The sequence below is a fragment of the Pongo abelii genome, chromosome 20 (genome assembly GCF_028885655.2).
Source record: "Pongo abelii isolate AG06213 chromosome 20, NHGRI_mPonAbe1-v2.0_pri, whole genome shotgun sequence".
In the NCBI taxonomy this organism is placed as follows: domain Eukaryota; kingdom Metazoa; phylum Chordata; class Mammalia; order Primates; family Hominidae; genus Pongo; species Pongo abelii.
The window spans coordinates 47,093,699-47,116,461 of NC_072005.2; the positions used below are offsets into that span (position 1 = coordinate 47,093,699).

At 53.0% G+C, this 22,763-nt stretch overlaps 1 protein-coding gene across 2 annotated transcripts; it reads right to left on the bottom strand.

Annotated features, from left to right (window-relative positions):
* Window positions 1-22,316, bottom strand: TGFB1 (transforming growth factor beta 1). Of its 2 annotated transcripts, none has more exons than XM_009232631.4 (7): window positions 21,060-22,316; window positions 16,676-16,836; window positions 13,105-13,222; window positions 10,500-10,577; window positions 10,212-10,359; window positions 1,218-1,371; window positions 1-302 (listed from the first exon to the last, which is right to left on the bottom strand). In XM_009232631.4, exons 1-7 carry the CDS (start codon window positions 21,412-21,414, stop codon window positions 144-146), a joined length of 1,173 nt encoding a protein of 390 aa, XP_009230906.2. In that variant the 5' UTR covers window positions 21,415-22,316; the 3' UTR covers window positions 1-143. The 2 variants fall into 2 exon arrangements, with proteins under 2 accessions (XP_009230906.2, XP_054396446.1); XM_054540471.2 differs by having other exon boundaries at window positions 10,212-10,362; window positions 21,060-22,260.
* Window positions 22,317-22,763: the final 447 nt, after the last annotated feature.

The window sequence follows — 22,763 nt, forward strand, 5'->3', positions numbered from 1 at the left end:
TCCTCTGTCCATCTTTAATGGGGCCCCAGGTGGGCTTGGGGCACGGGTGTCCTTAAATACAGCCCCCATGGGCAAGGCAGCGGGGGCAGGGCGGGGCGGGGTGGGGCCGGGCCTGCCGGGGCGGGGCGGGGCGGGGCGGGACCTCAGCTGCACTTGCAGGAGCGCACGATCATGTTGGACAGCTGCTCCACCTTGGGTTTGCGGCCCACGTAGTACACGATGGGCAGCGGCTCCAGCGCCTGCGGCACGCAGCACGGCGCCGCCGAGGCGCCCGGGTTATGCTGGTTGTACAGGGCCAGGACCTGCGGGCGGCGGGCGGGGTCAGGGCTCAGGGCTCGTGGAGGGAGGAAGACGGCTCTCCAATGCCCCATCCCCCACCCGCTACCACGCCAGCCTCTCTCACTTGGTCTCCCCGCATCCCCGTCCCCCTCTTCCCATCTCCAATTCGGTCTCTCTTATCTTCTAACATCCTATCTTATTCTGTCTCTCCCCACCTGTCTGATTTTCTTTTTGTTTTGAGACTGGGTCTCGCTCTGCCACCCAGGCTGGAGTATACTGGCGCGATCATGGCTCGCTGCAGCCTCAACCTCCTGAGCGCAAGCCATCCTCCCGCCTCAGCCTCCGAAGTAGCTCGAACCACAGGCAAGCGCCACCACTCCTAGATTTTTTTTTTCTTTTGGTAGAGATGGGCTCTCACTCTGCTGCCCGGGCTACTCTCGAACTCCTGGGCTCAAGCGATCCTCCTGCTTCAGCGTCCCAAAGTGTTGGTATTACCAGCGTGAGCTGCCGCGCCCGCCTGATTTTCTTTCTCAGTCTCTGTCCCTCCTTATCTTCGCCTCTTGCCTTGTTGTGTATCTGTCTTTGTCTCTCCTTGGCCTAACTCTGTGTCTGTATCTGCCTCTCTCATTTTGTCTCTCCATTTCTCTCTGCCTTTTTCCTTCCATCTCCCTGTCTCTCTTCTCCCCTTCACCCCCATCCCTCTGTTACTTCAGCTCTGTGGGTCTTCATATCTCATCTCCCTCTGCCCCCTGCTCAGAGCCCCTCTCTGGCTTCCTGCCTCTCTCCCCATCTCTTTATTCATTCCCCTCTCCACCCCATCCCTCTCTTTCTCCCCATCCTGCCAACTCGCCTCTCTGACTTTACTTCTCTTTCTCTCTCCTCTTCCTCCGTCCTGGCTCCCCCCAAGCGCATCTCATAGCCCAGTGGGCCAGACGTACCTTGCTGTACTGCGTGTCCAGGCTCCAAATGTAGGGGCAGGGCCCGAGGCAGAAGTTGGCATGGTAGCCCTTGGGCTCGTGGATCCACTTCCAGCCGAGGTCCTTGCGGAAGTCAATGTACAGCTGCCGCACGCAGCAGTTCTTCTCCGTGGAGCTGCAGGCAGGAGAGAGTGTCAGGGGCAGGGAGGGGCTACCACCACAGAAGCCACGTGCCCCTCCTCCCCAGGTGTGTGTGTCACCCTAGGTTGCCCCCCCAGCCCTATCTCCATCTGGGTCTCCCTTGCACCCCCTGTGTTAATAACAACACAAATAGTCATGATAATCACTAACACAGATTAAGCACTTCCTCCAGTGCTAAGAGCAATGTAATAATTAATCTCATGCAATGCTTAAGACAAGCCTGTAAGAAGCCAGATGACCATCCACAGGGGGCCTAAATAAATCATGGCATGCCCACACCCTGGAACATACAAAATAACACAGCTCCATGTAAACTGATCTGCTCTATTTGTGCAACATGTTTATTGAACTACTACTGTGTGCTGGGCTGGGATCTACTGCGGACTGAGGACAAATTAAACAGATAGAAATAGGCTAGGCATGGTGGCTCACGCCTTTAATCCCACCACTTTGGGAGGATGAGGTGGGAGGATCGCTGGAGTCGAGGAGTTTGAGGTTGCAGTGAACTATGATAACACCACTGCATGCCAGCCTGGACAACAAAGTACAAGACCCTGTCTCTAAAAAAACTTCTTTCAATTTTTTTAAAAAAGAGACAGAAATCTCTGTCCTCCAGGGCCATGCTATAAATTGTCATGTCACTCCTCTGCTCTGAACCTGGCTCCATCTCACGGCAAATGCCCAAGTCCTCACCATGAGCCACAAGGTGCTACCAAATCTGGCTGATCTCAACTCCCTCTCTCATGCCTACTCCACTCCAGCCACACTGGTGTCCTGTCTGTTCCTCAGACAGTCTTATTTCGGGGCTCCTGCATCTGCTGTTCCCTCTGCCTGCCTTGCTAGTCCCACAGATACCCACTCCAGCTTGTTCCTTCACTTCTTTTTTTTTCTAATTTTTTTTTTTGAGACAGAGTCTCACTCTGTCTCCCAGGCTGGAGTGCAGTGGCATGATCTCGGCTCACTGCAACCTCCACCTCCCAGGTTCAAGCGATTCTCCTGCCTCAGCCTCCCGAGTAGCTGGGATTACAGGCGTGTGCCACCACGCCCGGCTAATTTTTTTTTGTTTTTAGTAGAGACAGGGTTTCACCATGTTGGCCAGGCTGGTCTTGAACTCCTGACCTTGTGATCCGCCCACCTCGGCCTCCCAAAGTGCTGGGATTACAGACCTGAACCACTGCATCTGGCCCATTTATTCTTTTTAATTTGTTATTCTTTTTAGAGACACGGTCTCACTATGTTTCTCAGGCTGGTGTCGAACTCGGGCTCAAGCAATCTGCACGCCTCGGCCTCCCAAAGTGTTGGGATTACTGGCATGAGCCACCACATCTGGCCCCTTCACTTCATTTAAACCTTAGCTCAAATGTCCTTCACTCAGGGACCCTTAACTCCTAAAGCAGTGCCTGGAATGCAGTAGGTACTCAATAAATATCAGTTACATGACTGAACATCACCTCCTCAGAGATACCTTTCTGAGCCATCCTTTCCAAAATATCCAAGTGACTGTTAGTTCCATTTAGTGCAATATGGTATTGCAGTTATGCAAGAAAATATAAAAATGCCTGCATTTGAAATGGGGCAAAATCTTAATCACCGATGACGCTGGATGAGAGTTTACGGGCGTTCATTATCTTTATTGCTTTTGTATACATTTGAAATTTTCCATAATAAAGGAATTTAAATCAGAATAGGAAAAATAACAGTTCCCAATATCTATTACTCTCTGCCTGTCTTCTTCTGATTTATTTTACTTCTTAGAACTGTCAAAGAGGCCGGGTGCGGTGGCTCACGCCTGTAATCCCAGCACTTTGGGAGGCCAAGGCGGGTGGATCACCTGAGGTCAGATTGAGACCAGCCTGACCAACATGGTGAAACCCCGTCTCTACTAAAAATACAAAAATTAGCTGGGTGTGGCAGTGCTTGTCTGTAATCCCAGCTACTCAGGAGGCTGAGGCATAAGAATCCGCTTGAACCCAAGAAACAGAGGTTGCAGTGAGCCAAGATCGTGCCACTGCACTCCACCCAGGGCAACAGGGTGATAAGAAAAGAAAAAAGAAAGAAAAGAAAAGAAAAGAAAAAGTTGACATTGCCTTTTTTTTTTTTTTTTTTTTTTTGAGACAGAGTCTCGCTCCGTCACCCAGGCTGGAGTGCAGTGGCACAATCTTGGCTCACTGCAACCTCTGCTCATAGATTGGTGGGGCCAGCCAGGCACAGTGGCTCACACCTGTCATCCCGGCACTTTGGGAGGCTAGGGCAGGCAGACTTGAGGACCCTGTCTTTACTAAAAATTCAAAAATTAGCTGGACGTGGTGGCAGGCACCTGTAATCCCAGCTACTGGGGAGTCTGAGGCAGGAGAATCGCTTGAACCCAACTTCAAGTGGCACCGGATAACCTAGAGGCAAGAAAAAGCCTTTCCAAGAGCCACAGAAGCCTGAGAAGGAAGTCAAGAAACTGAGATCCCTGTGAACTCAGCCTGTACCACCCAATTTGGTTGGACCTCAGTTTCCTCATCTGTCCAGAGGTAGGAGCTACTAGATAAAATGAGGTGTTAAGCTGAGGGCCAAGGGGCCATCATGGGCAGGCTTGGGGAGGGCCCTGAGTGCCTGAGATCATATGCACATGTGTGTATGTATGCATGTATTTCTGGGAAAAAGGGTCCTGGCTTTCACTTTCTCACAGGAAGTTCTGAACTCACAAAAGGGGAAGAACTAGTGTCCAGAATCATCTTTTTTTTTTGAGATGGAGTTTCACTCCTGTTGCCCAGGCTGGAGCGCGATGGTGTGATTGTGATCTCAGCTCACTGCAACCTCCGTCTCCCGGGTTCAAGCAATTCTCCTGCCTCAGCCTCTCAAGTACCTGGGATTACAGGCATGCGCCACCACGCCCGACTAATTTTTTTTGTATTTTTAGTAGAGATGGGGTTTCACCATGTTGGCCAGGCTGGTCTCAAACTCCTGACCTCAGGTGACCCACCCACCTCGGCTTCCCAAAGTGCTGGGATTACAGGCGTAAGCCACCAAGCCCGGCTCAGAATCATCTTTAATGTGCAATTCAACCCTAGCTGGAGTTCTGAGATCCTAGGATTTGAATAATCTGTGATACTGTTGTCCAAGTCAGCAGCTCTCCATGTGGGCTCCCAGGACCAGCAGCAGCATCACCTGGGAACTGTGGGAAATGCAGATTCTCAGGTGGCACCCCAGACCACTGAAATCAGAAATTGTGTGCGGGACTGGGAACAACAGTCCGTGTTGAACAAGCCCTCTAGGTGATCCTCTGACTCATTTTTTCAGGACACATTCGGGGCCTACCCTGCACCGGGCCTTGGGATACCCACAGCCCTTGCCCTTGCCAAGCCTCTTCCGTCCAGTCTCTCAAGACCTAGGCCAGGTGCAGTGACTCACACCTGTAATCTCAGCACTTTGGGAAGCCAAGACTGGTGAATCGCTTGAGCCCAAGGAGTTTAAGACCAGCCTGGGGAGCATAGTGAAACCCTGTCTCTACAAAACTTTTTTTTAAATAAAAGACCCAACAGAGACTGTTTGTTGAGTCAAAGATCTACTTAGGGCCCCAGGGGAGGCCCAGAGGCCTCACATCCACCTTGGATGTTGGAGAAAGGGGTTAGGAAGGAGGTAGTGTTCGAGCTGCCTTAAGAACAAATTTTCATATGAAAGTTTTTTTTTTTTTTGAGATGGAGTCTTGCTCTGTTGCCCCAGGCTGGAGTGCAGTGGTGCAATCTTGGCTCACTGCAACCTCCATGTCCCAAGTTCAAGCAATTTTCCTGGCTCAGCCTCCCGAGTAGCTGGGATTACAGGCACACACCACCATACCCAGCTAATTTTTCTGTATTTTTAATAGAGACAGGGTTTCACCATGTTGGCCAGGCTGGTCTTGAACTCCTGACCTCATGTGATCCACCCACCTCGGCCTTCCAAAGTGCTGGGATTACAGGTGTGAACCACCGCGCCCAGCTGGAAAGTTTCAAATGTACACAAAAGCAGCTTCAACAATGATCAACTCATGGCCAATTTCCATTGCATCTCTACCCCTATCCACTAACACTATCTCTCTCTTTTTTTTTTTTTTTTTTTTTTTTTTTTTTGAGACAGGATTTCACTCTGTCACCCAGGCTGGAGTGCAGTGGTGCAATCACAGCTCACTATGGCCTCCACCTCCTGGGGCTCAAGCCAACCTCCCACCTCAGCCTCCTGAGTAGCTGGGACTACAGGTACACACCACCAGGCCCAGCTACTTTTCATATTTTTTTGGGGGGAGGAGATGGGGTTTCACCATATTGCCCAGGCTGGTCTCCAACTCTTAGGCTCAAGCAATCCTCCTGCCTTGGCCTCCCAAAGTGGTGGGATTATAGCTGTGAGCCACTGCACCCAGCCGACAATGGTTTATCTCAAAGCACATGCAATCCACCATGTTGCTTCATCCATAAATATTTCAAATGTATCTCTAATTAAGACTACTTTAAAACACAGTCACAATACCATGTAAGAAAATAAACAATTCCTTGATATCATCAAATATCTAGACAGAGTTCACATTTACCCAACTGTCTCATAAATATCTTTTTTTTTTTTTTTAAAGCCTGTGTAAATAAAGATTCAAGTAAGGTCTACAATTGCAATTGGTTGATACGTCTCTTAGGAATTTTTTTTTTTTTTTTTTTTTTTTAATTTTTGAGATGGAGTCTCACTCTGTCACCCAGGATGGAGTGAAGTAGTGCAATCTTGGCTCACTGCAACCTGTGCCTCCCAGGTTCAAGTGATTCTCCTGCCTCAGTCTCCCAAGTAGCTAAGACTACAGGCCCCTGCCACCATACCCTGCTAATTTTTGTATTTTTATTTATTTATTTGTTTATTTTTTTGAGACGGGAGTCTCACTCTTGTTGCCCAGGCTGGAGTGCAATGGCGCGATCTCGGCTCACTGCAACCTCCCCTTCCTGGGTTCAAGCAATTCTCCTGCCTCAGCCTCAAGAGTAGCTGGGATTACAGGGCCCACCACCACGCCTGGCTCATTTTTGTATTTTTAGTAGAGAGGAGGTTTCACCACGTTGGCCAGACTGGTCTCGAACTCCTGACCTCAGGTGGTCTGCCCACCTTGGCCTCCCAAAGTGCTGGGATTACAGGTGTGAGCCACGACACCTGGCCTAATTTTTGTATTTTTAGTACAGACAGGGTTTCACCATGTTGGCCAGGCTGGTCTCCAACTCCTGACCTCAAGTGACAACAGCGAAACTCCGTCTCAAAAAAAAAAAAAAAAAAGGATATAGGACATAATACATAAAACATGCAAAATATGTATTATTCGGCCGGGCACAGTGGCTTATGGCTGTAATCCTAGCACTTTGGGAAGCTGAGGCAGGCAGACTGCCTGAGCTCAGGAGTTCGAGACCAGCCTGGGCAACACGGTGAAACCCCATCTCTACTAAAACACAAAAAATTAGCTGGGTGTGGTGGCGGGCACCTGTGGTCCCAGCTACTCGGGAGGCTGAAGCAAGAGAATCACTTGAACCCGGGAGGCAGAAGTTGCATTGAGCCGAGACCGCGCCACTGCACTCCAGCCTGAACGACAGAGACTCCGTCTCCAAAAAAAAGGAAAAGTATTAGTCAACTGTTTATGTTATGGATAAAGCAGAATTCCAGTCCACAGTAGGCTATTAGTAGTTAAGTTTTTGGGGAGTCAAAAGTTGTATGTGAATTTTTGGCTGCATGGGGGATACGTGTGTGTGTGTGTGTGTGTGTGTGTGTGCGCGCTTTCCCCTTCTTTGCATTGTATTTGATGAAGAAACTGGGTGAGGTTTCTTGCAGTCTGAGTTTTGCTGACCATTTCCTCTGTTCCTGTCTTTCTAGAAAACTGTTAGGATCTACAGTCCTGATCAGATTCAGGTTTGGTTTTTTTTTTTTTTTTTTTTTTTTCCTGAGACAAGGTCCTGCTCTGTCCTGAAATGCAGTGGCGTGATCCTGGCTGACTGCAGCCACAACCTCCTAGGCTCAAGCACTCCTGCCTCAGCCTCCTAATTAGCTGGGACTACAGGCACACACCACCCAGCCAGCTAGTTTTTTTGTATTTCTTGTACAGAGACAGGGTTTTAACATGTTGCACAAGCTGGTCTTGAACTCCTAAGCTCAAGCGATCTGCCTGCCTTGGCCTCCCAAAGTGCTGGGATTACAGGCATGAGCCACCGCATCCGGCCTTCAGGTTTGATTTTTTGCCAAGACTTCCTAGGCAACATTGGGTCCCTCCTTACGGAGGCTCACATGGCTGGCTGTCTCCCTTTGTAATGTCAGCTGCTGTTGGCACTCAAGACCTCAATTTGTGGCTGGGCGCAGTGGTTCATGCCTGTAATCCCAGCACTTTGGGAGGCCAAGGCGGGCGGATCACGAGGTCAGGAGTTCGAGACCAGCCTGAGCAACATGGTGAAACCCAGTCTCTACTAAAAAAAACAAAAATTAGCCGGGTGTGGTGGCAGGCACCTGTAATCCCAGCTACTCAGGAGGCTGAGGCAGGAGAATCACTTGAACCTGGGAGGCGGAGGTTTCAGTGAGCCGAGATCACGCCACTGCACTCCAGCCTGGGCAACAGAGCGAGACTCCGTCTCAAAAAAGACCTCAATTTGTTCATTGACAGGGTTGCTGGGCTGATGGCGCTAAGATCTGGTGGTGAAGGAGCCTGGGAACAGGGCTGATTTTCTGGCAGGGAAACAGCAGGTAGCAAAGCCCAGAGACATCACCAAAATATTTTAAGCAAGGGAGGAATAAGGTCAGATGATCACTCTAAATTTACAACATTCTAACTCTCCATTTCAACTTTCTAGGAATCCAACATTTCAGCTTTCTTAGACTGCAGTATTAGCATTCCAGCATCTTACGACTCTAACATTCTGACAGCATCTTCAACTCTCTAGGATTCCTACTTTCCAACCTTTGAGGATCTTGGCATTCCTGAATTCCAGTATGCCAATATTGCATCCCAACATTCCAAAGTTCTGAGCCATCACTCAAGAGGTTCAAGCTGACTCTTTTTTTTTTTTGAAATGGAGTCTCGCATCATTGCTCAGGCCGCAGTGCAGTGGCGCGATCTCGGGTCACTGCAACCTCCACCCCTCAGGTTCCAGTGATTCTCCTGCCCCAGCCTGGGTACCTGGATAGCCGTAATCCCAGCTGAGCAGCTGGGATTACAGGTGCCAGCCACCACACCCGGCTAATTTTTGTATTTTTAATAGAGATGGGGTTTCACCATGTTGGCCAGGCTGGTCTTGAACTCCTGACCTCAGGTGATCTGCCCACCTCAGCCTCCCAAAGTGCTGGGATTATAGGCGTGAGCCACCGCGCCCAGCCTGCTGCCACTTTCTATGAATAAAATCCCAGCATTCTAATATTCTAACATTCCAGCACTGAGTTCCAACATGCTGAGATACCAATATTCTGCTTTCTCCAACTCCAACATTTGTGGATGTGAATATTTCAAAACTGGATTCTACCACTGTGAGCCCAGTATTCAAGGGCTCCAACCTGCCAACACTGATGTCCACAACTGGCCAGTGGTGCAGGAATTCCACATGGGCCATCTTCCCATTTTGAATCCCCAAATTCTAGGATTCCAATGTTTCAGCTTTCCTTGAGTCCGACATTCTCCATTTCAGTAATTAACACCGAATTCTAGCATTCTAGAATCCTAGCATTCTAGAACCTCAACCTGCCACCAATTTAGGGATTCAAGATGGTGACCTTCCAACTTTGAATTCCAACAATCGCAGGGTTCAACTTTCTAACATTCTGTGATTCCAACACTCCAGCAAGAAAGCAAGGCCGGGCGCGGTGGCTCACGCCGTAATCCCAGCACTTCGGGAGGCTGAGGCAGGCGGATCACGAGGTCAGGAGATCAAGACCATCCTGGCTAACACGGTGAAACCCTGTCTCTACTAAAGATACAAAAAATTAGGCAGGGTGCACTGGCTCACGCCTGTAATCCCAGCACTTTGGGAGGCTGAGGTGGGTGGATCACGAGGTCAGGAGATCGAGACCATGCTGACTAACACGGTGAAACCCCGTCTCTACTAAAAATACAAAAAAATTAGCCAGGCGTGGTGGCAGGCGCCTGTAGTCCCAGCTACTCAGGAAGCTGAGGCAGAAGAATGGCGTGAACCCGGAAGGCGGAGCTTGCAGTGAGCTGAGATAGTGCCACTGCACTCCAGCCTGGGCGACAGTGTGAGGCTCTTTCAAAAAAAAAAAATTAGCTGGGCATGGTGGCACGTGCCTGTAGTCCTAGCTACTCGGGAGGCTGAGACAGGAGAATCGCTTGAACTCGGGAGGCGAAGGTTGCAGTGAGCCGAGATTGTGCCACTGCACTCCAGCCCAGGTGACAGAGTGAGACTCTGTCTCAAAAAAAAAAAAAAAGGAAACTGATCTCAACATTACAAGACTCCCAGTTCTTTTTTTGGTTTTCGTTTTTTTGCTTTTTGTAGCTGGGATTATAGGCGCCCACCACCAAGCCTGGCTAATTTTTGGACTTTTAGTAGAGACAGGGGTTTCACCATGTTGGCCAGGCAGGTCTCAAACTCCTCACCTCAGGTGATCCACCTGCCTCGGCCTCCCAAAGTGTTGGGATTACAGGCGTGAGCCACCGCGCCTGGCACAAGACTCCCGGTTCTTACACTCAGACCTCATCCGTGAGCCCTCCAAGCTAAAGGAGACAGATGCTCAGCCCAAGCACAGCAGCAGCCAGGTGTCCAACCTGGAGCACCTGGTCAGCAGATGGCAGTCATGCCCCCAGCCTGGAAGGCCTCCATCCAAGGCTACAAGGCTCACCTGAAGCAGTAGTTGGTGTCCAGGGCTCGGCGGTGCCGGGAGCTTTGCAGATGCTGGGCCCTCTCCAGTGGGGTGGCCATGAGAAGCAGGAAAGGCCGGTTCATGCCGTGAATGGTGGCCAGGTCACCTCGGCGGCCGGTAGTGAACCCTGCTTTGGTGTGGGAGTCAGGGGATGGGGACATACACACACACTCTCAGAGGGATAGATAAGTGGGGCGTGGGGCAGATGGGAACACACACACGCACACACACATCATGGCTGGGCATAGCCAAGGAAGCAGGCCTCACCGTTGATGTCCACTTGCAGTGTGTTATCTTTGCTGTCACAGGAGCAGTGGGCACTAAGGCGAAAGCCCTCAATTTCCCCTGTATGAGTGGTGAGAGGGAAGCCAGTCTGAGAGTGCAGCTCACCCAGTCCCTGGAGGAAGAGGAAGGAAGGAGCAAACCCCAGGGGGTTCCTTCCTGCCTCCCCCACTCACCCCACTCTGCCTTCTCACTGCAGCTTTTTTTTTTTTTTTTTGAGACAAGGTCTCGCAGCCTCAACCTCCCAGGCTCAAGCAATCCTCCCATCTCAGCCTCCCGAGTAGCTGGGACCACAGGCGCGTGCTACCATGCATGGCTAATTTTTTTTTTTTTTTGAGATGGAGTCTGGCTGTTGCCCAGGCTGGAGTTCAGTGGCGTGATATCGGCTCACTGCAACCTCCACCTCCCAGGTTCAAGCGATTCTCCTGCCTCAGCCTCCCAAGTAGCTGGGATAACAGGCATCCACCACCACACCCGGCTAATTTTTTGTATTTTTAGTAGAGATGGGGTTTCACCATGCTGGCCAGGCTGGTCTCAAACTCCTGACCTCAGGTGATCCGCCAGCCTTGGCATCCCAAAGTGCTGGGATTACAGGCATGAGCCACTGCATCCGGCCTACATGGCTACTTTTTAAATTTTCTGTAGAGACAGAGGTCTCGCTATGTTGCCCAGGCTGGGCTCAAGCAATCCTCTTGCCCTGGCCTCCCAAAGTGCCAGGATTACAGGCATGAGCCACTGCACCCGGCCAGCATCAGTCTCTTGAATGAATGAGTGAATGATGTTTTCTAAGCTCCTACAATGTGCCGAAGCCTGTGCTGTGTGCTTGGGACTCAGCATTGACCAAGACAGATGAGCTCCTTCTAGGCCTTTGTCGAACAGCCCAGGACACTCCTCCCAGTGCCCACCTGCTCCCTAATCCCTATTTTTTCTTTTTCTTTTCCTTTTTTTTTTTGAGATGGAGTTTCACTGTTGTTGCCCAGGCTGGAAGTGCAATGGCACGATCTTGGCTCACCGAAACCTCCACCTCCTGGGTTCAAGCAATTCTCCTGCCTCAGCCTCCCGAGTAGCTGGGATTACAGGCGTGCACCACCACGCTCAGCTAATTTTGTATTTTTAGTAGAGACGGGGTTTCTCCATGTTGGTCAGGCTGGTCTCGAACTCCCGATCTCAGGTGATCCACCCACCTCAGCCTCTCAAAGTGCTGGGATTACAGGCGTGAGCCACCGCGCTGGGCCCCCTAATCCCTATTTTTTCATGTGGCCAAACTACTATTTATCCTGTGAGTCTCCACACAATCACCCTCACACAGCAAGCCCTCCTAGACTCCCCAGATGGGTCCGGGTGCCTTCTCTGGGCTCCCAACAGCACTTAGGGCATCCCCCATCCTGCATGCCTCCCTGTCCCGGCCTTGTCCTCCCTGCTGGTGCCTCCCCATCCCATCCTTGATCATTCTAGGTCATTCCTGCCTGGTGGGGCCTTGACAAGATCTCTTAGGTGTCCAGAAGTGACTGTGGGCCCCATAAGGGCAGAATTGAGGGCTGTCTTGGTTATCACTATGTCCCCCACACCACCCAGCACAGGGCCAGGCACACAGCAGGAACCTGTGGGCAATTATTGAATAAAAGCATAAATGAGAGGGAGGTGAGGGAGAGAGATGGGGCACCATGGGCCCTGCCAGGAACCAGACAGAGACAATCATCTCCTGGACAGATCAAATGAGTTAGGCTCTCCCTGGCCTCTGGACAATCATCTCCTGGACAGATCAAATGAGTTAGGCTCTCCCTGGCCTCCAGGCCTTTGCACAGGCTGTTCCCTTTGCCTGGAATCGTTTTTTTTTTTTGTTTTGAGATGGGATCTCACTCTTTCATGTAGGCTGGATTGCAGTAGTGTGATTATGGCTCACTGCAGCCTCGACCTCCCAGGCTCAGGTGATTCTCCCACCTCAGTCTCCCAAGCAGCTGGAACTACAGGCACGCGACAGCATGCATGGCTAATTTTTGTATTTTTGTGTAGAGACCAGGTTTCGCCATGTTGCCCAGGCTGCTCTCAAACTCCTGAGCTCCAGTGATCCATCCTCCTTGGCCTTCAAAAGTGCCGGGATTACAGGCATAAGCCACCGTGCCCAGCCCCAGGATACTCTTACACCTCTCCTTTTCCTGACCATTCTACTCATCCCTTCAACATCAGCTATGGTGCCCCTCCTCCAGGAAGCCCTCCCTGATTCTGGGCTGGGTCAGGTACCTCCTTTGGGCTCCCCATCCCAGTCCCACCCACTCTGGGTCATCACTGTCTTACAGGTCTGTTCCCCAGCTACCTAGCCAATGGACTATATGAGCTCTGTAAGGGCAAGGATGGGGCTGTTTTGGTCATTGCTGTGTCCTTAGCATCACCCATCACAGGGCAGGGCAGAGAGGTGCTCAGGAAACGGATTAGCCAATCACTCAGGTTTCCATGCCACAGAGGGGAGCCAGGTCTCAGCACTTTCACACCAGTATGGGGCGGAGAGGGGTCCTAGGCAAAGTGACCCCAGGACAAACAATGGGGTGGACCCCAATGAGAAACAGAGGTGGGACACACAAGTAATCCTCACCTCCGCGGCTCAACCACTGCCGCACAACTCCGGTGACATCAAAAGACAACCACTCCGGCGAGTCGCTGGGTGCCAGCAGCCGGTTGCTGAGGTATCGCCAGGAATTGTTGCTGTATTTCTAGAGGATGATGAAGGCAGGAGAGAGACAGTGGGTAGATGCTGTCACACCCCCACATATACTAACTGAATCCTTCACCCCATCTGCTTCCCCAAACAGGCTTCCAGAAAGTTCCCAGGCACTACCCTCTCAGACAGCCACCTGTGTGGTCCTGTGGCACCCATCCTCCCCCACAGTACCCATGAGAGGAGGAGTGGAGAAAACGCTCAGGCTGCGGTCAAGGCACCTTCACACAGCTCAGCTGAAGGTGTTTTCTTGCCTTCTCCAGGCCTGTTTCCTCATTGGTGAAATGCTAAGCCCCACTCAGCGTGGACAGCCCACAATGCTAAAATTCTGCTGCTAACATTCTGGGCCAGGCGCAGTGGCTCACGCCTGTAATCCCAGCACTTTGGGAGCCCAAGGCGGGTGGATCACTTGAGGGCAGGAGTTCAAGACCAGCCTGGCCAACATAGTGAAACCCCATCTCTACTAAAAATACAAAAATTAGCCAGGCATGGTGGCACACGCCTGTAGTCCCCACTATTTGGGAGGCTGAGGCAAGAGAATTGCTTGAGCCCGGGAGACACGGACTGCAGTGAGCCAAGATCGCGCCACTGCACTCCAGCCTGGGCGACAGGACGAGACTTCTTCTCAAAATAATAATAATAAATAAATAAATAATAAATACAATAAAATTCTGCTGCAAACATTCTGGGGTTTGCTGAGCATACGGTTCTGCAAATTTGACACCCTGAATTCTCAGTAACTTAGAAGTCATTTCTAATGATTCCGGATGGGCACGGTGGCTCACGCCTTGTTATCCCAGCACTTTGGGAGGCCGAGGCGGGTGGATCACCTGAGGTCAGGAGTTCAAGACCAGCCTGGCCAACATAGTGAAACCTCATCTCTACTAAAAATACAAAAATTAGCCAGGCGTGGTGGCACACGCCTGTAATCCCAGCTACTCAGGAGGCTGAGGCAGGAGAATCACTTGAACCCAAGACACAGAGGTTGCAGTGAGCCGAGATTGCACCACTGCACTCTTGCCAGGGTGACAGAGTGAGACTCTGTCTCAAAAAAAAAAAAAAAAAAGAAGTCATTTTGTGATTCAAATGTTTGATAATATCCCAAGATTTCCACTTCTAGAGCCTGAGAAGCTTTAGAAGACTAATGTTCTATAAACCCAAGAGTCTGCCATGCCGCACCTAGATGCTGCAGGTACCCAACATCTGTGCAGAATAATTTTCTGGGCCGGGCACAGTTGCTCACGCTTGTAATCCCAGCACTTTGGGAGGCCGTGGCGGGAGGGTCACCAGAGGTCAGAAGTTCAAGACCAGCCTGACCAATATGGAGAAACCTTGTCTCTACTAAAAATACAAAATTAGCTGGGCGTGGTGGTGCATGCCTGTAATCCCAGCTGCTCGGGAGGCTGAGGCAGGAGAATCGCTTGAACCCAGGAAGCAAAGGTTGTGGTGAGCCAAGATGGTGCCACTGCACTCCAGCCTGGGCAACAGGAGCAAAACTCCATCACAAAAAAAAAAAAAAAAAAAAAAAAAAGAAGAATTTTCTGGGGCTGGATAGTCCACTCCAGGGACTGCAGAATAAAGCTGAATTCCCCAGACTCCAAGAAGCCAAGCTAACATAGGACAAAGTTCTCTCACTGTGAAAGTCTGAAATCTACCATCCTATGAGTTTAACATTCCCTCTGATATGGATTCTAGCTCATAGAAACTGCTAGAGCCTTCAGCCCTTCCAGATGCCCCAGTCCTCTTGGAAGCTCCCTATCTTCTAGAGCAGTGCTGTCCTAAAGAACTTTCTGGAAATGTGCTTTATCTGCAACATCCAAAATAGTAGCTGCTAACCACATGTGACTATAGAGTACTAGAAATATGGCCAGTGAGAATGAGGATTTCTTTTTCATTTTTATTTTTTGAAACAGAGTCTCGCTCTGTTGCCCAGGCTGGAGCGCAGTGGTATGATCTCCGCTCACTGCAGTCTCCACCTCCTGGGGTCAAGCGATTCTCCCACCTCAGCCTTCCGAGTAGCTGGGATTACAGGCGCCCGCCACCACACCTGGCTAATTTTTGTATTTTTAGTAGAGATGGAGTTTCATTATGTTGGCCAGGCTGGTCTTGAACTCCTGACCTCAAATGATCCACCCACCCTGGCCTCCCAAAGTGCGGGGATTGCAGGCATGAGCCACCACGCCTGGCCTATACATATATTTTTGAGACGGTCTCGCTCCATCACCCAGGCTGGAGTGCAGTGGCGCAATCACAGTTCACTACAGCCTCGACCTCCTGGACTCAATCCTCCCACCTCAGACTACTGAGTAGCTGGGACTAGAGGCCCGCATCACCATAACAGGCTAATTTTAGTATTTTTTGTGGAGACGAAGTTTCAACATGTTGCCCAGACTGGTCTCGGACTCCTGGGCTCAAGCAATCTGCCTGCCTCGGCTTCCCTAAGTGCTGGGATTAGAGGTGTGAGCCACTATGCCTGGCCCTAAATTTTTAATTTAATTTTAAATAATTTAAATTTTAATCAAGCTAAATGTGACTAGTGGTTGTCATATTGGACAGAATGATTCTAGAGCCCCCAACCTTTTCAGAGATTCCAACTTTCAAGAATCCTGCGTCCTTAAAGAGTCCAACTCCTAAGATTCCAGCCTTCTAAGTGTTTAACATCCTAGGATGCAAAGAGTCTGAACATTTAAAAGCGCTCTAGATTCCGGGTGCGGTGGCTTACGCCTGTAATCCCAGCACTCCGGGAGGCTCAGGTAGGACAATCACTTGAGGGCAGGAGTTTGAGACAAGCCTGGCCAACATGATAAAACTCCGTCTCTACTAAAAATACAAAAATTAGCCCAGCGTGTTGGCACATGCCTGTAATCCCAGCTACTCGGGTGGCTGAGGCAGGAGAATCACTTGAACCCAGGAGGCGGAGGTTGCAGTGAGCCGAGATCACGCCATTGTACTCCAGCCTGGGCGACAGAGCAAGACCTCATCTCAAAAAAAAAAAAAAAAAAAAAAAAGAGGCCAGGCGCAGTGGCTCACGCCTGTAATCTGAGCACTTTGGGAGACCGAGGTGGGTGGGTCATGAGGTCAGGAGATCGAGACCATCCTGGCCAACATGGTAAAACCCCGTCTCTACTAAAAATATAAAAATTAGCTGGGCATGGTGGCACGCACCTGTAATCCCAGCTACTTGGGAGGCTGAGGCAGGAGAATCACTTGAACCCAGGAGGCGGAGATTGCAGTGAGCTGAGGTCGTACCACTGCACTCCAGCTTTGCAACAGAGCGAGACACTGTCTCAAAAAAAAAAGAGTCCTAGGATTGTATGGTTTGTATTCCTCTATCCTTCAGGGACCATCTAGGTGGACCTTGTAACCAGCCGACCCACAGCCACTCCCCTGGTCACAGCTCACCCTCTCCAGCCCATGCCCTGACCTTTCTTCTGGCTCATGTCCTCACCTGGTACAGCTCCACGTGCTGCTCCACTTTTAACTTGAGCCTCAGCAGACGCAGCTCTGCCCGGGAGAGCAACACGGGTTCAGGTACTGCTTCTCGGAGCTCTGATGTGTTGAAGAACATATATATGCTGTGTGTACTCTGCTTGAACTTGTCATAGATTTCTAGCAGGGAGAAATGAAGGGAGGTGATCAGGGGTTTGGCAGAGGTGAGGGGAGCTGGTGCTCCCAAGTCTAGGAGTTTTGGAGCTGACAGCTCTGGGGTGGAGTCAGTCTCTGATACCTTTTATTTATTTATTTATTTATTTAAATGATTTTTTTTTTTTTTTTTTTGAGACGGAGTCTCACTCTGTCACCCAGGCTTGGAGTGCAGTGGCGCGATCTCTGCTCACTGCAACCTCCGCCTCTGGGGTTCAAGCAATTCTCCTGCCTCAGCCTCCCGAGCCGCTGGGACTAAAGGCGCATGCCACCATGCCCAGCTAAGTTTTGTATTTTTAGTAGAGATGGGGTTTCACCATGTTGGCCAGGATGGTCTCGCTCTCCTGACCTCATGATCCACTCACCTCGGCCTCCCAAAGTGCTGGGATTACAGGTGTGAGCCACCGTGCCCAGCCCCGACTGTGATACTTTTTAGCTGTGTGACCTTGAGGAAGTGGTTTCTCCCCCTGGGTTTGTTTCCTCCTCTGTAAAACGGGTCCTAACCACACCCTCTCTCATGTAGCATCATCAGTCAAGTAGACTAAGGCTGGCACCAAGGGGAACCACTCTGTTTGCTCCGGCCTTCCTTGCCCCAAATGCAAGAGCCCCTAAAATGCAGAGTAAGGATCAAGGGCACAGGCTTTGGACTCAGATAGTGCCTCTGCTGCCTCTCGGCTGTGTGACCATGGGCAGTTAACACCCTCTTTCTGAATGTCAGTTTCCTGTTATTCTTTGAAAAACAGCAATAACATTAAGCTCCCTGCATTCCCACCCAGACTCTCCTAATTTAAGCGCTGTGTAACCTTGGGCAAGTGAATTCCTCTCTCTCAGCCAGGTGTAAGACAAGACAGAGTGACTCTAGAACCCATTCCAGGATTATAGTGGGAAATTAGATGACCCAGGTCAAGCCACGTGGCACCAATTCTGCATACACTGGTCACTCAATCATGTATACGTCTAAGAGCGCTGGCTGGGCGCAGTGGCTCACGCCTGTAATCCCAGTACTTTGGGAGGTCGAGGTGGATGGATTACCTGAGGTCAGGAGTTCGAGACCAGGCTGGCCAACATGGTGAAGCCCCGTTTCTACTAAAAATACAAAAATTAGCCAGGCATGGTGGCGGACGCCTGTAATCCCAGCTACTTGGGAGGTTGAGGCATGAGAATCGCTTGAACCTGAGAGGCAGAGGTTATAGTGTGCTGAGATTGCGCCACTGCACTCCAGCCTGGGTGACAGAGTAAGACTCTGTCTCAAAACAACAAAAACAACAACAAAAAAAACACAAAACAGTGCTATTTACCAGATGCTATTTAAAGCACTTTACAAAGATGAAGACATTTAAACCTCACAACCTTATACTATTATTATACCCATTTAATAGATGGAGAAACTGAGGCACCGAGATTAAGTAATTTGCCCCAAGGTCACATAGCTGCAGACTGGGATTCAAACTCAAGCTGTCTCGTTCCAGAGACTGTGCTTTTTTTCCCCCCAAGAGACAGGGTCTCACTCTGTCCCGCAGGCTGAAGTGCAGTAGCACAACCATGGCTCACTGCAGGCTGGAACTCCTGGGCTCAAGGGATCCTCACGCCTCAGCCTCCCAATATGTTGAGATCACAGGCATGAGCCACCACACCCACCCAGCCAGAGACTGTGCTCTTAACCCCTAAGTGATTCTTCCACTTCTTTTTATTATTAGTTTTCCACCCTTAACTCCCTTCCCCAGCTGGTTAGGGAAAGTGAAGTTCATTCTGGGTAGGAATGGCTGTAGTGGGGAGAAAAGGAATTAAGGTGTTTTCTTTTCTTTTTTTTTTTTGAGACAGAGTCTCTGTCAGCCAGGCTGGAGTGCAGTGGCGCAATGTTGGCTCACGGCAACCCCCGCCTCCCAGGTTCAAGTGATTCTCCTGCCTCAGCCTCCCAAGTAGCTGGGAATTACAGGCGCCGCCCGCCACCCTGCCCAGCTAATTTTTGTGTTTTTAGTAGAGACCGGGTTTCGCCATGTTGGCCAGGCTGGTCTCGAACTCCCGACCTCAGGTGGTCCACCCGCCTTGGCCTCCCAAAGTGCTGGGATTACAGACGTGAGCCACGGCGCCCAGCCAAGGTATTTTCTAGTTTAGGAAAAGTTTGGAGTGGGGATGAGGGAACAGGCCATGAACTGCTGGATCAACTGGGGCAACTGCTTCCAGCCTCCTATAGTGGGGGTGTGAAAAGAGACTGATGAGAAAGGCAGAGGAAACCCCTTCCTTATGGCCCCCTTCGATCCTCCTCCTCCTCCCGAGTCTCCCTCCCCACCCAGCCCCAATAAGCCCTATTCTTGGCCCGGAGGTTATTCAGCAAACCCCAAAGGAAAGGCAGAGCCTTGGCTGGGGAAGACAGATAGGGAGGAAGAGAGAGAGGAGGGAGAGGAAGGGTTGGAGGGTGATGCAGAAAGGGAGAGGCGGGGAGATGCCAGAGACAGAGACTAGGCGACAGGACCGTGGAGGAGAAAAATAGAAACGGAGAGAAAATAGTCGGAGAGACAAAAACCAGGAGACCCATGCGTGGACAGAGAGACTAACAGAGAGGAAAAGAAAGAGGCAGATGGGGAGACACGTGCGAGACGAGACACATGTGCATTTGTTGGGGAGAGGAGGATTGGAGGTGTCAGTGTTAAAGGAACCTCTACAACGAAGGTGAAGCCACGGAAGATAAGGCAAGGCTGAGACTTGGGTGCGGAGTGTGCGTCATTGGGCTGGAGCCGTAAACTGGCGCAGGAATGGGCAGAGAACCCGCAAGGCCACACCGCCCAAGAGTCAGTGAAACCTGAGGGATGTTCCCCAAGGTTCTGAACCACGCGGGACGCCTGGGTCCTCGCATGGATGCCGACGGGGCCGGCTGAGTGGGAGCCCCGCCCGTAGCTGGGGTGAGGAGGGCGGGAGGCGCCGCAGCCAGGAGGGCGGGGACCAGACCTGCCCCGTCTCGCCCCGGGCTCCGCGAGCGATCCCCGCCCCCGCCGGGGGCATGGGAAGGAAAGGGAAGGGAGGAGGGTGAGGCCGCCGGACGCTGGGGTTTCCCCAGCCACCCTGAGAGGCACTGGGACTTTGGGGTCCAGACTGCCAGCGTTTAGCGCAGTGGGGTCCTCCTGCCCCTTGGTGGAAGCGCAGGCTCCTCCCCCCGCGCGTGGCACCCACGTGGGGCTTTCTCACTCCTCCCAGCTTGGTTTTCTCACCTCGGTCTTGTAGAGTCACCCCCCACCCAGCACTTCCCCTGCGGCTGGACTCCGCTCAGCCCATTCCCCTGCATCCTGCAGCGAGTGGAGTGGCTCGCTGCTCGCAGCGTGGATGGCGCTGGGTATCTCTCCTCCGCCCCGCTCACACCACCTTTCCCACGCTTGTCTCCCCTCTCGGTAAAGCCCCTCCCATGACCCAGGATTCTAGGTCTTCTGGAAGCTCAATTCCCCCGCTGGGCTCCCCACTCTATCCCTCACGTCCCTGTGTGAAACACCGAGGACACCTCTGCATCCCGGGCGCCCTCCCGGGTCTCCGCTCCTCTCCCGCTTGCCTCCTCCTTCCAATAACCTCCTGTCCCTTTCTCCCCACATTTATCACACCCACCTCTGTTTCTCTTTCTTCGACTCTCCCCCACCCCCGCATCCCGCGTGTTCCTGGCAGCCTCTGGAAGTGGGTCCGCTCTCACTTTCCTGGCACCCCCTGGGGTTGCCTTCATCTAGCTTTTCTGTCCTTCTTGAATCTTTCCACCTCAGGACCCCCAAGCTCTGGGTCAACTTTCTCCAGCGCCTCTCCTTTCCCAAATGCTGGGGTCTTCGCTTCTCCCACACCAGGCTCCCCTCTCTGCACCTGGCACCCCACGACCCCCCCATTCAACGCACCCTGGAAGAGGGAGCCTTCTATCCTCCCCCTATTGCTTGTCTCCCTCTAGGGGACTCCCCCGACGACCCCGCATGTTTCTGTCGCCCTCTAGAAGCGGTGCACTTCGCTATCTTCTCCTCTCCAAGACCAGATACCTGGGTGGTAGGGGGCTCAGTGCCATCCTCTTTCGGACACCCCCCTCCCACCATCCGACGTTCCCTTTGCCCCGGGGGGTCCTCTTCCTCCAGCCAGTTTCTTCTGCCAGTCACTTCCTACCCGTGGCCCCGGCACTCCGGCGCCCCCTGGGGGCCCCCCTCCCGGCTCCCCTGCCCCTCCGAGCTCACCGTTGTGGGTTTCCACCATTAGCACGCGGGTGACCTCCTTGGCGTAGTAGTCGGCCTCAGGCTCGGGCTCCGGCTCTGCACTCTCCCCGGCCACCCGGTCGCGGGTGCTGTTGTAGAGGGCGAGCACGGCCTCGGGCAGCGGGCCGGGCGGCACCTCCCCCTGGCTCGGGGGGCTGGCGAGCCGCAGCTTGGACAGGATCTGGCCGCGGATGGCCTCGATGCGCTTGCGCTTCACCAGCTCCATGTCGATAGTCTTGCAGGTGGATAGTCCCGCGGCCGGCCGGCCAGGCGTCAGTACCAGTAGCCACAGCAGCGGTAGCAGCAGCGGCAGCAGCCGCAGCCCGGAGGGCGGCATGGGGGAGGCGGCGCCCCCCGGCACTGCCGAGAGCGCGAACAGGGCTGGTGTGGTGGGGAGGCCCCGCCCCTGCAGGGGCTGGGGGTCTCCCGGGAAAAGGTAGGAGGGCCTCGAGGGAAAGCTGAGGTCCTCAGAGAGAAGGGCGCAGTGGTGGAGGGGAGGCTCAGACCGGGGGTGTCTCAGTATCCCACGGAAATAACCTAGATGGGCGCGATCTGGTACCAGAAGGTGGGTGGTCTTGAATAGGGGATCTGTGGCAGGTCGGAGAGAGATCCGTCTCCTGGAGGAGAAAGGGTCTAGGATGCGCAGGGGCTCAGGAGACAGGCCGGGAATGAAAGCGGCGTGCAGGGGGTGCGCCCGAGGTCTGGGGAAAAGTCTTTGCGGGAGGCCGGGTCGGCGACTCCCGAGGGCTGGTCCGGAATGGGGGCGCCTGAGGGACGTCGTGTAGGGGGCAGGGAGGGAGCAAGCGTCCCCGGCGGCAAAGGGAGGCGGTCTGGGGTCCCCAAGTCCTGACTCCTCGCGGGGCAGCGTCGCGCCAAGAGGTCCCCGCGCCTCCGGCTCCCAGCGGCAACGGAAAAGTCTCAAAAGTTTTTTTCCTCTTCTCCCGACCAGCTCGTCCCTCCTCCCGCTCCTCCTCCCCCTCCTCCCCGCAGTGGCGGGGGCGGCGGCGGCTCGTCTCAGACTCTGGGGCCTCAGGCTGCTCCTCGGCGACTCCTTCCTCCGCTCCGGGCCGAGGCCGGCCCCGCGGTCGGCTCAGAGCCGGGGGGGTGCCCCGGACGGGGCGTCCCCCCTGCCCCCGGCCGGGGCCCTCGCTGTCTGGCTGATCCGCGGAGGGAGGTGGGAGGGAGATGGCCCAGGGCGCGAAGGGCGGCGGCGGCGGGGACCGGCTGGGTCGGCGGGGGGTTTTGAAGCCGCCCCCGGCCCCACCCAGGAAGCGCACGGGGCGGGAGCGGGGGCGGCCCCCAGGAGGAGGGCATGGGGGGGCTGGGCTACCGTCCTCATCTCGCGTGGGCGGGCTCCGAGGGGGGTCCCTTCAGCCCTGGGGGAAAGGGGGCGGGCACCCCGGCTCCGCCCCGCAAACAGGGTGCTGCCTCCTGGCGGCCAAGCGCCACCAAAGCGGGTGATCCAGATGCGCTGTGGCTTTGCGGGCAGTGTGGGTCACCAGAGAAAGAGGACCAGGCGAAGGCTTAATCCGGGGGATGAGACACAGGGTAGCCGACCAGAGGAGGGGGACCCAGAACGGGAGGAGAGTGTCAGGCTGGGACACAGGGTAGAGGAAGAGGGTCTGTCAAGATGGGGGCCTCGGGAGGGTGTCAGTGGGAGGAGGGGGCAACAGGACACCTGAGGGA